The 16,396-nt window shown below is 37.8% G+C and overlaps 1 protein-coding gene across 1 annotated transcript in view; it reads right to left on the bottom strand.

Annotated features, from left to right (window-relative positions):
* Positions 1 to 1,213: 1,213 nt before the first annotated feature.
* The window catches only part of SRPX (sushi repeat containing protein X-linked), a 169,652-nt gene continuing 154,469 nt past the window's right edge, over positions 1,214 to 16,396 (bottom strand). Inside the window, 2 exon segments of the mRNA XM_032219173.1 lie at positions 1,214 to 1,701; positions 5,958 to 6,079. Of these exon segments, the coding sequence (XP_032075064.1) occupies positions 1,518 to 1,701; positions 5,958 to 6,079 (306 nt within the window). The 3' untranslated portion in view covers positions 1,214 to 1,517.

Genomic DNA, 16,396 nt, shown 5'->3' with positions numbered 1-16,396 from the left:
ACATCTACATGAAACCGCTGGGCGAGATCATTCGGAGGCACGGGATAAAATACCACCAATATGCGGACGACACTCAGTTGTATCTGTCCGCCCCGTGCCAACTCAATGAAGCGGTGGACGTGATGAACCAGGGTCTTGAGGCCGTTAAGAACTGGATGAGAGCTAACAAACTGGTACTCAACCCTGACAAGACCGAGTGGCTGTTGTGTTTCCCTCCCAATAATTTGGCCAGTGTTCCATCGCTCAGGCTGGGGGGTCAAATTTTACACCCCTCAGATAGGGTTCGCAACTTGGGAGTCCTCCTGGACCCACAGCTGACTTTTGACCATCACCTGTCGGCTGTGACCAGGGGGGCATTTGCCCAGGTTCGCCTGGTGCGCCAGTTGCGACCCTACCTGAACCGGGAGGCTCTCACAACAGTCACTCGAGCCCTTGTGACCTCTAGGCTGGAATATTGCAATGTGCTCTACATGGGGCTGCCCTTGAAGAGCATCCGGCGACTTCAGCTAGTCCAGAATGCGGCCGTGCGAGTGATCGTGGGCGCACCTCGGTTCGCCCACATAACACCCATCCTCCGCGAGCTGCGCTGGCTACCTGTTGATCTCCGGGTGCGCTTCAAGGTGCTTCTTACCATCCATAAAGCCCTTCATGGTAGTGGATCTGTGTACTTGAGAGACCGCCTCCTGCCAATTACCTCCCTTCGACCTATTAGATCGCACAGATTGGGCCTCCTCCGAGTTCCATCCGCCAGTCAGTGCCGACTGGCGACTACGCAGAGGAGAGCCTTCTCAGTAGCAGCTCCGACCCTTTGGAACGATCTCCCCGTGGAGATTCGTACCCTCACCACCGTCCAGACCTTCCGCACAGCCCTTAAGATCTGGCTATCCCGTCAGGCCTGGGGATAAAGATTTTAATCCGCCCCACCCGAATGTTGAATGAATGTTGTGTTTTATTATTTTATTTCTATTTTTATTCACGTATTGTCTTATGTTTTGTCTTGCACTCCCCCTCCTATGAATTGTAAGCCGCCCTGAGTCCCCTCAGGGAAAAGGGCGGCCTATAAATAATAAATAAAATCAAAAAATCAAATCAAAATCAATCATGTTTGATTTGACTGAAATCAGTGAAGACTCCTTTAAAATTTGTCTGGAGTCTTTTTGCTGAATGAAAAACAAACAGTTTTGTAACACAGTTAATATAAATACTAAATCTGTAAAATGCAAAAATGTTTTATTAATAAAAGATCTGTGAAAGAAATGAAAACATTTACATGGGAACTAATATTCTGGAGGGTTAACCAAAGCAATTCAAAATCATTACAACAACCTTTCACAGCAGAAAATAAAGGGGTATCATTTATAGGTTAAATAAAAAGTTTGCAACATCCATAGCCTAAACACACACACACACACATATACATACAAGAAAAAAGTTCTGTACAGCAGTAACTTTTATAATCTCACACTTTGTGTAGCACCAGAAAAATTTAGACAGCCAAAATACTGAACGTATCTAGTCTAAAAGAGACAAGACCGGCCAATTTCAGCTTGCAATTTCATTTCTTCTTTTCTCAAAGGGAAAGTGTCAATGAGCGCAAAGAGTTCAGCAGGGGTTGCTGGAAAAGGATATCGTTCTTTGTCCACACCATGTTTATCAACTACTACCGTATAAAAGTTATAGTGAGGGATACGAAGTAACAACCTGAGGGTATGAAAAGAAACAAGTTTGTTAACAACTTCCCTTCTTTTTAACAAAAATGTTACTGTGCACTCTTGATCACTGCTCCTGCTCATGGTCATGCTCATGGTCATTCAAGGGCCTCTCAAGACATCTGTTTCTAGACAAAAGTATCCCAAAGCAGCATGTATCAGTCTCTGTCTGCAGCTTACGAATTAAACATGTAAGACAGGCAAAGAAAAGGGTAGGACAGGAAAAAAAGAATATTTCTTCATATCCACCCCCTCCTTTAGTTGCCCTTGGTTTTTCACTGAAGCAGGAAGCCTCAATAGATTATTCTTCTCTTTTATCCAAAACAATCATCAACAGAGCTGACCATTATTTGGAAAAGAGTGACTAAACAAGTTTCCTGAAGCTGCTTCTCCAGTCAATGTATGGATGAAATTGATCTTCATTCCTATGTACAGTAATATTCCCTTTTCCTTAGAGAATACAATAAATAGTCAACATCTGAAAAGGAAAATAATCCTTTTTCCAGATATAATTGTTAAATATCAAGCAAAGATAATCCAGTCCTCACATTGCATTTTTACCTTGTATAACTAGTACATTTTAAATTCTAATAGCAATGTTCCATCTTGTTTTTAGACAGTAAGCATGCTCACTTTATTCTTGCTTTAGAAATTATTTAATTGCATAGATACTCCCTAGGTACACTAACTGGTATACTTTTCCAGGATAGCTATATACTTCTATAACCAAAGGTCAGAGAACATTTTAAAAAATAAATCAGTGTTGCCCTTATGCTGAAATATAACTCTGTACTACTAAGTACCGTGTTTCCCCAAAAATAGGACAGGATCTTATTTTCTTTTGATCCCTGAAATAAGCACTTGGCCTTATTTTTGGGGAGGTCTTATTATTTTTAAGGTGTAGGAGGCGGCAAGCTGAAGTGGCCTGCAGTACTGCACCCTAACCACTGCGCCACCTCGGTTCTTACTATGCTGTTTCTATGGTGGGGAATTGGGAGGGGGGATAGTACAGGGTAAAATGCTATGTAGCCAAAATAAAATTCCTTTCTAGAAAGCCAAGGTCATCTTTTTTCTTGGCATCTCTGCACCTGACCGGAACTGGATGGGTGGAACTGCCAGCATGGCAGTGGAAGATTGGACCATGTGATGGACTTGTGGGTGTGGAGGCAAGATCATGAACTTTAACCTGGGTGGGAAAACCAAGAAGCTTCAGATTCAGGTTTGCCCAGATGTGCCAACATGGCTCTCTTAATAAATTGGAATTTTGAGCAATACTTTGCCTTGGACTCTGATTTAATTTTGGATGCTATTTGGAATGCTGACAAAGAATATATTTTAAACAACATGTTAATTTTAATATAACGAATCCTCTTGTATTAAAAAAAATCTTATTCTATAAAGTCCTGCTCTAAAAATCTAATCAATACATTAAAGACAAACAGCCAGAAGACATTTTATTTACAATTAAGAATATATATGGGATTTGACAGGAAGTTCTCCAGCTGGACAGACATGGGGGGGGGGGTTGGGCTTCTAAGAGTCTCACATGAACCCTGTCTGACAAACCATCTCTGAGATCCTTTGGATCAGAACCCCCACTGGAGGTGGGGGCAAAGAAGAGCAGTGTCTCATCAGACCCAGAGGGAAGAAACAGGTCCCTTGTAGGTGAGAGATTTGCCTATGAATCAGAGTCAGGGCAGCAGCCTTCAACATGGATGACAAGATGCTGACTTTTTGTCAAAGCAAATGGAACAGGAGGGGAGTGGAAGAGATGAAAGACTGAGTAAGAAAATTTATCTAACCCACAGCCATAAATCAAACCTGGAAAAGGCAAAAAAATCTTGAGAACATAAATAATATTGATAGTCAGATTGGGACTTTTTCAAAAAGAAAGAAAGGAAAGAAAAATGGTGGGTTGAACCCCCCCCCCCCCAAAAGTTTAATTTGAAACAATTTCAGACAGAAAGGAGAAAGCAGAGAAATGACAAACCCACTCAAATATAAACTCTAAACTTGGTTTTGGATTTGAAATAGAAACTAAATAGAAACTAAAGGATTTATTCTGAAGGATTTATTCTGTTTGAAGTCTTTCCAACTAATATATCTTAACTCCAAAAAAAGGCACTTCTTCTTACTGATAACTGATAACCTAACTTTGACTGTGCGGGAAATTTCAATTAACCAACTGCCATAAATCAGAATTTGGGAAAGTAGGAGGCAAACAAAAATACCCAAATCTGGTGGCTCACAAATTTGTTCCAAGTGATATATTGTGAGTAGCTACAAGTGACCGGACCTGGTAAGGGAAAGAATAATAACAGAATAATAAAGGAATCAAAAACTGGGAAATACAAAGGTTTTTTTGCTTTGTTTGTTGCTTTTTTCTCCTTTTTCACTCAGCAAAAGATTAAGATGGCCCCAGCTTCTCTTCCGGTTTGAATTTAAGGTGGACCATACTCTCGAAATACAATTTGTATAACTAACTGCAATTTTGGAACTGGACATTAAGGAAGAACAAAAGACTAAGATGGCCCTCATCGTTTCTCACCACAGCAACTGAAGTAGATAAATTTAAGGTGGAATAGAATGCTGAAATAAGAATTACATAACGGTATAACTAACTGTAACTTTGGAACTGGACATCATGGAAAGCTGGGAATTTGAAGAACTATGTGAAATTATAAAAATATGCATAAATCACTAATATCAAGCCTAATTAGAATTCTGAATCCAGATAGTTAAGGAAGAACTCAAAGAAGAAGGGGGGCAAGACATTGAAGGGGTAGAAATGGAGGGAAATAAAAAGCAGACAAAAACCTCCCTTGGTCCCAGCAGTGATGTAGGAAAAATTGTGAAAATGAAATGTGTCCCAACAAAAGCAGGGGAAAGCAGACAAAAGTGATTTTGGAGGTTGTTAGTGGCATAAGGAAAATTGAAGTAGGAGATTATGCCCCAACCAAGAGAAATATAAAATATTCTTTTGATGGTGATCTGGGGAAAATTAAAGGGAGTGGATGTGTCAAAATAAAGAAAAGGGAGAAGACAGGAACAGAGAAGTGGAACAAAAGACTTACTAGGAGAAAACCAGATAACTAGAAACTATCATATGGGAAAATATAAAGATAAGGGCTTTATCCCTAAATATGAGAATAAAATGGAGTTGCTAACTGGTTGAATATGATAATGGAAAGATAGCTAAATAAAAGTTATTATATATGGAATATGGATAAATATGAAACTGATATGAGGAGCTTGTAAAACAGAGGTTTGTGAGCCACCTTTTTAATATGAGAATTAAACTGAGTTGCTAACTGATTGAATATGACAATAGAAGGACAACTAAGCATGGGTCAAAATATATGAAACATGGACATATATAGAACTTTTAAGATGATGAACAAAGTGAGATGTTTACTACTTGTTATTTTATATAATACATTAAGGGAAGTCTAACGAACATTGAACAGCGAAGATTGCCATCTAGAAGACAATTAAGGGTAATCTAATCCAAGGTAAGGAAAATGGAGAGGGAACATGAAATATACCTACAATGGGAAACTATTGTGATAAAAAATCAGAATCACAAATTGGGGGCATGTAAGGATGCATAATTATATAATGATGAGAATAGCTGGGAATTGTAACCAGGGCTACATCTTGACCAAAATTAGGTTGAGGGGTGGGTTTAAAAGCACAATAACTATATATGTATAATTTTCTGTTATATCGTGGGTTTTTTTAAGTAAAAAGCAGGAGAAAAATTAAATATGTATATTGAAAAGGAATTATAAATACTATCAACATAAAATGGAGCTCTCTCAGAAGCTGAAATACACCAAGTAAATGAGACAAAGAGTGGGAAGTAGAGGAGAAAGGGAAGGGAAGAAGAGAGAGACAGGAGAGAGGGCAAGTGGGGGGAAGAGGAGGAGAAAATGAGGAGTGGTAAGGGGAGGAAGGAGAAGGAGAGAGGAAGGGGAAATTGAGAAGGGAAGGATGACAGAAGGAAGAAAGGGAGGGGGAGGAGAGAGAGGGAGAAGAAAGTGATGGATAAAGTACAAATATGGTGTATGGAGAGCAGAAGAGCCATTAATTTGTTTTTGGGAGTTGTTGGTAAGATGAATTGATGTAAACATTTAATAATATAATATGATATTGGTTATGTAATAGTATACATGTGATTTATATGTTATGAAAATGAAAAAATGAAAAACTTTAATTGAAAAAAAAAATAGAGTCTATATAGTTTACCTGAGTTGTACAGCCAAGGCAGGAGGCATCAGTCTTAATCCTATTCTTCCCAGTTGTGCTGGATAAACCCCAACCAATTCAATCACTGTAACATGCCGGAGAGCTAAACCACATTGTGCTGGCTGTGTAAAATAGGAGGATAATCAATTGGTTTAATTATGAAAAGCATATATACAATGTTTTTTGTGATCATCTTTAATGTGGGATTATTGTATTTGCAAAACTTTATATGACCAACCAATTAATGGCAATGATACCTTCTTCTTTTTTTGTGTGTCTGAGCTGAGAGTGAGATGGTGCAACCATCCTTGTAGTCCTTGATATCCTAGTGATTTTTTGATACCATTAACCATCCTTCTGGACTGCTGCAAAGATTTGGAAGGGCACTGTTGCAATGGCTCTCCTCCCTCTGTGGTTGGTTCATTGCCTCTCCCTTGTAAAGTACCTCAGGACTCAACATTCTCACTCTGCCTATTTAACCTCTATATCAGTGGGTCTCAACCTTCCTAATGCTGCAACGTTTTAATACAGTTCCTCAGGTTGTGGTGACCCCAACCATAAAATTATTTTTTGTTTTCCGTATTTTTTTTAAAAAAATATGTGTTTTCCAATGGTCTCTAGGCAACCCATGTGAAAGGGTTGTTCGACCCCCAAAGGGGTCCTGACCCGCAGGTTGAGAACCACTGCTCTATATGAAACAGCTGGGGGGGGGGGCATTCATCCATTTGGGGTCCAGTGTCATCAATATGCAGATGATTACCCTGGGCCTTCCCGATATTGATGGCAATGTTCTGATGCAATGAATTGAGGTTGTTTGGGTCTGGATAGGGAGGAACAGGCTCAGGTTGAATCATGGCAAAACCAAATGGCTATGATTATTTGAGCCTCCTTCATCTGAGGAGTTTTAATCTTTGGTCTTGGATGAAGTTGTAAATCTCTGGTCAAGACTGAACCACAATCTGAGATCATCCTGGATTCACAGCTCTGCTCAAAGAGCAGGTGGTAGCTGAGGTCAAGAAGGCTTTTGCACAAACCTATCTAATTGCCATTCATAAGAGGCCCTGCAGACAATCATTTATGTCCTTGTCATCAGTCACACCAAGTAAACCAGATCAGGAAGTCAATTTCACAGGAAGGCTAAAACTCTTTTTATGGCTATAATAACAATCTTGCAAGTCTGATTGTGCTGTACCCCCTCCCTCATCTTATACTCCAGTATAAGTGAGGCATCTGCCTCAATCCCTTCCAAATGCTATCTTGTTGCTTTAGATTAAAAAATACTTCAGTCCTTTTTGTAGTTCTTGCCTATTTCCATCTAAATTATCTTCCTTAACCTGTACAAATATAATTGGACACAGGCAACATTAATAGAGTAATTTTATTAAACATGTTTAATTGTGAAATATAGGGACGCGGTGGCTAAGATGCTAAGCTTGTCAATCAGAAAGGTAAGCAGTTCGGCGGTTCGAATCCCTAGCAGTGAGCTCCTTTTACTTGTCCCAGCTTCTGCCAACCTAGCAGTTCGAAAGTATGTAAAAATGCAAGAAGAAAAAATAGGAACCGCCTTTGGTGGGAAGGTAGCAGAGTTCCATGAGCCTTTGGCATTTAGCTCAGAGGTTGGTTGCTGCTGGTTTGGCCCAGATACGTTTGGCTGGTAGTAGCAGTAGCAGGAGGCTCTGCCCACCCTCCCGGAAGCTTCTGTGTATGTGCAAAAGCGCCATGCGCAAGAGCACTGCGGAGAGCGCCCAAACCAGTAGTAATAAAAAATTAGTAAAAAAATTAGCAACCCACCACTGGTTTAGTCATGCCAGCCACATGACCACATCCACAGAGATGTCTTCGGACAGCGCTGGTTCTTCAGCTTTGAAACTGAGATGAGCACCACCCCCTAGAGTCAGGAACAACTATCATATATGTGCGAGGGGAAACTTTACCTTTTTTTTGTGATAATTTTTAAAAAAACATATAAGCACATCAACAAAAACAAACACATAACTTAAAAACAACATAGGAACAATAAGTTCCATTGTATATCATACAGCAGTTCTGAATCGGTTTCTTTGCAGTTAGTGTTTTCCCTACTATACATTTCTATCTTTCATTCATAATCTCCTTATTCGTTATCCATTTCTTTATTTATTTAAACTTAGCTACTTATGACCAAATATTATTTACCTATATTATGCTATATATTTTTACTGTCATTTGTTCTCTTACATACAGATTATAGATATACATTCACATAATTATTCTTTTTCTTTGCCATTCTTATATTATTATTATCCCATTTGGAAGGTTATAAGGTATAGTTTAAAATGCTTTGTTTACTATCCTTCGCACTTGCTAAGACACCACCTTGTTTTCTCTTTCTTTTCTTTTCTCCCTCCCTTCCTTCTCTACTTCATTCCTTCCTCGTCTCCATCACCTTCTTCCTTCCCTTACCTCTTCCCTACTCCTACCCTTTTTCTTCTCCTTCCTACCTTCTTCTCCTTCTCTTTCTTTCTCTTCCTCCCTCCTCTTCTTCTTTTTCTTTCCCCTCTAAGCACCTTCCCTTAGCTCTTTCTTCTTCCCTTACCTCTCCACCACACTTCTTCTTCTTCTCCTACTTTCTCTCCTTCTCTTCCTCTCTCTTCTACCCTCCACTCCTTTCTTTTCCTTCGTCCCTCCATTCTCTACTTCCTTCCTCCCCTCCTTTCCTTCCTTCTTCCCTTCCTTTCTTTTTCTATTGTTATAGGTGTCTCTTTCAGATCCCAGTTCATGTTTTCTTGGGGATGGTATTTCCACACACCCAACTTTGTTTCATATCCTTTCCTTTTTTTCTTTAGGATTCTACAGTCTATTTTCCAGCTATCATCCTGATTTGAATTCACAAATCTTGGCCCCCATGTTTTATTCATAATTATTATTTTTGAGTGTTATTCTATTTTTTCATTTTATTCCTTTGCTCCATCCAACTATACCAATTATCCCATATCCGATAAAATTCTGATTCTTCTTTCCCCTGTATTTCTTTCGTTAATTTATCCATTTCGGTACAGTCCATAATTTTTCTTATTATTTCATCTTCATTTGGGGTTAGTTTATTTTTCCACTTCTGGGCGAAAGCGATCCTTGCTGCTGTAAGTATATGTTATATTAGATATTGTATTTCTTTTTTGTATTTCATCGGTATAATTCCTAGTAGAAAGAGTTCAGGTTTCCAATCTAACTTAACCTTTGTTATTTCTTCCAACCAATTTTTGATCCTTTTCCAGAATTTTTTTGCCTCTTCACAAGTCCACCATAAATGATAATATGTGCCATGTACCAAATCACATTTCCAGCAATTTGGAGAGGTATTTGTTGAAATTTTGGCCAACCTTTTTTTTTTCTTTAAAACTGTTTTATTTCATTTTTCATTTTCATTTTATACAATCACTTATATACTGTGCATAACAAAAAAAATCCACCATAAAAAACCAACATAACACTTCAATCCCCCATACACCCTTTCTTCTCCCCCTCCAACTTTCATTTCTCCCCTCCAACATTCCCCTCTTCTACTTCCCTTCCCCCTCAGACATCTCCCCTTCCCTCCATCTCACCCTCCTTACATTCCCCTCTCACTCCCTCTTTACTTCTCCCTCTTATTTCCCTCTATTCCTCACTTTGGTGTATCTCTACAATTCATTAATCTATTCAGTTTATATTTTACACTAAAATTAAGAAAAATAAAAAAAGAGAAAAAAAAAGAGAAAAAGAAAAAAAAAGAAAAGAGAGCAACAGTATACAAGTGCATTCTTATTGTTCTGAGAATTGAAACTGTATTTCCACCCTCCCCCCTCCCCCCTATAGTCCCCCCTCCCTAACCCCTTACGACTTCCCAGGTCCCATACCCGGCATAATTCTTTATCAAGCACTGGGGTATATTAAAACCAACTAACTTTAAAGTTAAAAGATAAAAGATAAAGGAAAAACAAAAAAAGAGAAATAGTAAAAAATAAAAAAATAAAAAGAAAAACAAGACGCACACACAAAAAAGGAAAAACAGGAAAAATCAATAAACCCACTACATTAACACAGCTTCCCATCATCTTTAAATCTTAAACAATGTACCTCATTCCTAATTTCAGTTATTTTATTACTTGCAGGATTTCAAACTATATTGGAACCAGGTAAGTTAGTCAAATGGAATTCTCCAACTAAGGGCCTCATTACTTTATCTATATATTCAAACCTTTAATTTATCTCTTTTTTATCCAAACCTTTCTATAAAGCCATTAAACTCAAGTACTTCTTTCATTTTTCATTTCCAACACCTCCCATCCTGCCCTTACCCACATCCACATATAAATTTTATACCTTCCACCCTGCCTTTACCCGTGTCCACATATATATTTTATCCTCATCCATTGCTCCTCTCATATTTACTCCACCTTCCTGGAGACTCTCCGACTAATCTTTCTTAACCTTATATTCAAATAGCAATTCATACAAAAATCAGCTTACATTCTGACTCCGAGTAATCTAATTGAACTTTCGCTACCCTTCCATCTCCCCCGCACCTCCCAACTCCGTTCGTCCCAAACCACAACTCAAGAAAATCACGATCTCCGCTCTCCTTGCCTGGAAAGATAATTCATGCGCAATTTAAATTAGAGTTCAAACAAATCTTATATACAATATATGTCCAAAATCAGCAGCGCTTCTTTCAGCCTCCATGTCTCATCATCGATATACAACTTTGCCATTTTATACCAGACAGGAATCATGAAATTTTATTCGAACTAAAAATTTGAAAAGTATTTTAAAAGCATCGCTGAATCTTTATTCTTTACTCTTCTGCCCTTCCGGAAGAGGAAAGCAACGCCCTCCGCCTTGTAGCCACGTGTCCCGCTGCTTGTCTTCTCCTTCTCCCTCTCCAAGTCCGGATGAATCAGGAAGTCCCGCCTTCAGAATCTTGTAATAAAAATCTCGGGCTTCACAAACAGAATTAAGACGATGTTTTTGATTCTCAAATGTGACTGTAATGCCAGCTGGGACTTCCCATTTATATGGTATCTGAGAATTTCTGAGTTCTTCAGTTAAGAAAGTGTAGTCTCTCCTTGCTCTTAATATTTGAGATGGTATTTCTTTAAAAACAATCAAGTCCTGTCCATCAATTCTCAGCCTCTTATTGTAAAGCTTCTGTATTATCACATTTCTGGATTCCCTTGTAGTGAAATATATAATTATATCCCTCGGAAGCTGTCGCTGTTTTGCTACACACGAGTTCTGGCGGTAAATTTTTTGAATCTGCCAATCAAAGTTAAGTCCCGGACTTCCCACTGAACGACTAAGAGCCTCAAAGAAGGTCTGTTTCAAATTCTCCTGTTCCTTTTCACGCAGTCCTCTAACTCTTATTGCAAACGCAGTCTTATTATAATTTATCATGACAAGTTGTTTTTGAGCATTTTCAATTTCCTATTGTAACGTTTGAATTTTGGATGTCAAATTAGAGTTGGTTTCTTCCAAAAGTTCCAATTTATCCTCCATTCCGGCAATATAGTCTGTCATAACTGTCATAATTCCGATCATATCCTCCTTTGTTTGAGCAATTTTAGCATCAAATTTATCATATAAATCCGATATAAGTTGATTGATTTCCTGTCTGAAATTGTTAAGGGTTTCGAGAAGAAATTCTTGCGTTAACAAATCTCCAGTAGAGGGCGTAGGAGGCAAGGGCAGCGACTTTATAGCAATTTCTTGAGATGTGTTATTAAGGAAGCGCTTCTGCTTCGATTTGGGAGCCATTCCAAAAAAATAAAAAAGTTAAAAAACGAGCAATCAAACAAGCCAACAAACAAAGTCTCTGCTCCCCTCAGTTTTAAATGTGATACTATTTGTAATCTTTTAACAGTTGATACGGAGAAGTCTTCAGGAGAGTAGGGCTGATTGAGTACATCACATCAAACGCAAAAACTATAAGATCGCCATCTTGTGACGCAGCTAGACAAAGAAGCCTTTTACAAAATTGAAGCTGGTATTTTGAATAATAATAGAAGAGATTTCTCAGGAATGGTCCCCGCTCGGATTCGGATTAATTTTTAAATAGCTTAGCTTTGTCCTGAGGGGGAGGGGGGCAACCTGCCTAGCGCTGCAAAAAAAAAGCAGCTGAGAAGAACTGGCTGGAGTAAAAGCTCAGCTATTGTTGAACCTCTTCTCCGTTCACAGCGGAAAAAAAAGCTGTGAATTACAAAGAGATCCTAACGACTGACCTTCTCCCTGCCCCTTTCTGCCAGAAAGGGGAGATATCTATAGATCTTATAAGATATACAGACCAGAACTCTGAGAGGAGCTCCGTTGAGCTCCCGTCGGCGACAGGCTCCTCCCCCAGAAGTCGAAATTTTGGCCAACCTTGATGGTGCCAGATGCCATCTATAAAGCATTTTGTACTGGTTTTCCTTGTATGGGATTGATAGTGTCATTCTTAAATTTATTCCCCACAATTTTTCCCATTTGTCTAGTTCAATGTTATAGCCAAAGTTCTGGGCCCATTTTATCATTGGTTCTTTTACAATTTCCTCTTCCATTTGATACTTCAAGAGGAATTTGTATATTTTCCCTATCATCTTTCTGTCCGGACTTTGAATAATTTTATCCAATTTGTGTGGTTCTATTTCAATACCATATATCTTTATTGTATTTGGTTTTAATTTGGAGGTAAGTTAGACAAACCACTTTCATATTCTGATCTGCCAATTCTTCAATTGTTTTTAAATTTCCCTGTCTGTCATTTAGATCTCTGTATTTTAGGATTTTGTTCCAATCTGTAAAATTTGGGTGTGACGTTCTTTCTGTTGGTGATAGCCATTCTGGGGTTTTCTCATAGTGGATTTTTTTTATTTTGAGCCATTGTTGCAGTAAAGTTCTTCTAATTATATGATTTTGAAAGTATTTATGCATTTTATGTTTGTCATCCCATAAGAAATTATGCCAGCCTGCCTGGAGGTCATGGCCTTCTAAGATCAGAATTCTTTTATTCCTTAACTCTATCCAATCCTTCATCATTGTCATTGTTACTACAGTTGCGTATAGATCCCAATTTGGTAGCGCTAAGCCTCCCCTCTCCTTGCTGTCTTGCATTGACTTTAATTTGATCCTTGGTTTGCGTCCCTGCCAAATAAATCTGGTAGTTAATTTCTTTAAATCTTGAAATAATTTTTTACCTGGATTAATAGGAGCGGTTTGAAACAGGAAAAGTATTCTTGGTAAGATATTCGTTTTAATTGTTGCTATACGTCCCATAAGTGATAATTGAATATTCTTCCAATTTTCTAAATCTTTCTTTATTTGTATCACTAATTTATTGTAATTATCCTCTTTGATTGTGGAACATTTTGCTGACAACCAGATTCCCAAATATTTTACTTTCTTACTTAACTGCAATCCGGTTGCTGCTTCCGGTTCCTCTTCTTGCTTTTTTGTCATATTCTTAGTTATTATTATTTTTTGTCCTTATTAATCTTTAGTCCTGCCACTTCACCATATTCTACTAATTTTTGAATTAATTCCAAACTAGATTCTAATGGGTCCTCTAAGGCAAATACTAAGTCATCAGCATAGGCTTGGACTTTATATTCTTCATTTTTGAGTCATAAGCCTTTTATTCCCTGGTCATTCCGAATTTCATTTAATAAAGTTTCCAAGGTCAGTATAAATAGTAGAGGAGAGAGGGGGCATCCCTGTCTGACTCCTTTTTTTATTTCAATCTTTTCTGTTAGATCTCCGTTCATCAGAACTTTGGCTGACTGGGTACTATAAAATCTTTCTATCATTTTTGTAAATTTTTCTCCGAATTTCATCTCATCCAATAGTATTGCTATAAATATTCCAAATTACATTATTGAATGCTTTTTGTGCATCAAGGAAAACCAGTACCATTTGCTTTTCTGGGTGGGCCTCATAGTACTCTATTATGTCTAGAATAACTCTCATGTTATTTTTCATGTGTCTATGGGGTAAAAAACCATTTTGGTCTGGATGTATTCATTCATTTAAGACCTGTTTAATTTTTTCTGCCATAATTGCTGCAAATATTTTGTAATCGGAGTTTAATAATGAGATTGGTCTGTAATTTGAATTTCTTGTAAATCGGTTTCCTCTTTTGGGATTAAGGATATTATTGCTTCAGTCCATGAATCGGGTATCTTGGCTTTTCCTAAAACCTCATTAAACATTTCCACTCCTAGCTCCTCCCATATTATTTTGTTATATTTGTATAGTTCCACCGGTATTCCATCTGGTCCTGGTGTTTTATTATTATTTTGATTCTTCAGGACTGATTCCACTTCGCTTAACGTTATGGGTCTATCTATCGCCTCCCTTTGTTCTTTTGAAATTGGGGTTATCTTTTCTGGATTTAAATATTGTTTTACTTTAGCTTCTTCCATATATTCTTGTGCAAATAGTTTTGTGAAATATTTGTGAATAATATTCTTCTTTTCTTCCGCTTTGAAGCGAGTTCTTCCCTCGTCATCCTTTAATTGATATATCATCCTTTTTTCTCTTTCGTTCTTCAGTCTATATGCCAGCCATCGTTCTGGTTTGTTGGCATGTTCGAAGTAGTTCTGTCTGACCGTTTTGATTTTCTGTGCTAATTCCTTTTGAGTTATTAAATTGATCTTATGTTTTATCACCTCTATTTTTTCCTTTTTAGTTTTATTCTTTGGATCTTTCTGTAGTTCTTCTTCCACTTCTCTATGTTCTTTTCACACGCCTTCTTGTTGTTCTTTTTGCTTTCTCCTTTTTCTCGTCATATAGGCTATCGTAAAGCCTCTTGTGTATGCTTTCATGGTGTCCCATAGATTTTGAATTGAGGTGTCTTCTTTTTTATTTATTTTAAAGAACATTTTTAATTCTTTCTCTAGCATTTCAGTGTATTCTTTCTCTTTTACAATACTTGAATTCACCATCCATCTTTTTCTTCTTTTTTGACCTTTCCATCTTATTTTTATTGGGTTATGATCTGCCCACTCATTTGGTTCTATTTCGATTTCATCTATTTGATTACACAGCCTGGGTGAGATCCAAACCATGTCAATTCTTGAGAGAGATTGATGGGGGCTTGAATAAAAAGTATATTGCTTTCTTGCTTTGTGTCTTTCTCTCCAAATAGCAGTAGACTTATATACCGCTTCATAGGCCTTTCAGGCCTCTCTAAGCGGTTTACAGAGAGTCAGCATATTGCCCCCAACAATCTGGGTCCTCATTTTACCCACCTCGGAAGGATGGAAGGCTGAGTCAACCCTGAGCCGGTGAGATTTGAACCGCTGACCTGCTGATCTAGCAGTAGCCTGCAGTGCTGCATTTAACCACTGCGCCACCTTGGCTCTTATATTCTGTAATTTATATTCCTTTGCCATCTCAAAAAAGGATTTGGGTAATGTATTTTTTTTCTTTTTGCTTTCATAGTTCAGTTTTTTATCTACTATTGCATTGTAGTCACCAATTAAGCAAATGTTTTCATGTTCTAATTCATTTATTTTGTTATGTAATTTCCTATAAAATTCCTCTTGTTTCTGGTTCGGTGCATATATGACTATTAATAATATCGTTTTTTCTGTTGTCTCTAGTTCAATCATTAGCATTCTGCCTTCTTCATCTGAGTAAACTTCTTTGGAGTTTATTTCTTCCTTTATATATGTTGCAATCCCACTTTTTTTTAATCTGCCAATGCTGTATATAATTTCCCTAGTTTTTTGTTTTCCAGTAGATTCCTATGTTCTCTTTTAATATGCACTTCCTGTATACAGACTATATCTACTTTCAATTTCTTAAGTTAATTAAACATCTGGGCTCTTTTTTTGGTGCATTCAGTCCATTCAGGTTTATCGACACAATTGTTATTTCTTGATCCATCTTTAGCTGAAATTGTTTCTTTTACTTCTAGTTTGTATCTGACTTTTCTCTCGCGCGCCTTCCTTCTCTGCTCTCTCTCTTTCTTGCCTCTGTTCTTCTCTCCTGCTTCTTTCGCTGTCTTCTGATGTTTCTTCCACTTGACCTCTGTATTCTAGTTCCTCTTTGCTTCCTTGTTTTCCTTCCCTATTACAGTGTTCTTCATAGAATTTGTGTGCTTCTTCTAAATTCTCTATCTTATATCTTTTTCCTTGCCAGGATACCAGAACCCCTTCTGATACTAGCCATCTGTACATTATTCTGTTTTTATTCAACTCGTTTGTTAAAAATTGGTATTGCCTACATTGTTCCCAGATTCTCCGTGGGATCTGTTTAAGCGTGGTCAGCTCTTTTCCCTGTAGTATAATCGTCTGTTCTCTGGTATTTTTGTACACTTCATCTCTGGCAGTTTTCTTAGCGAATCTTACATGCACTTCTCTCGGGAGCCTATATCTCCTTGCATAATTAGTATTCACCCTGTAAACCTCATCAATATTTTCTCTCATTTCCTGTTCTGTTTTTTG

This window comes from Thamnophis elegans, chromosome 6 (genome assembly GCF_009769535.1).
Source record: "Thamnophis elegans isolate rThaEle1 chromosome 6, rThaEle1.pri, whole genome shotgun sequence".
Lineage (NCBI taxonomy): Eukaryota > Metazoa > Chordata > Lepidosauria > Squamata > Colubridae > Thamnophis > Thamnophis elegans.
The sequence above is the reverse complement of the archived record's forward strand: the minus strand, read 5'-3'. Positions and strand labels throughout refer to the sequence as shown.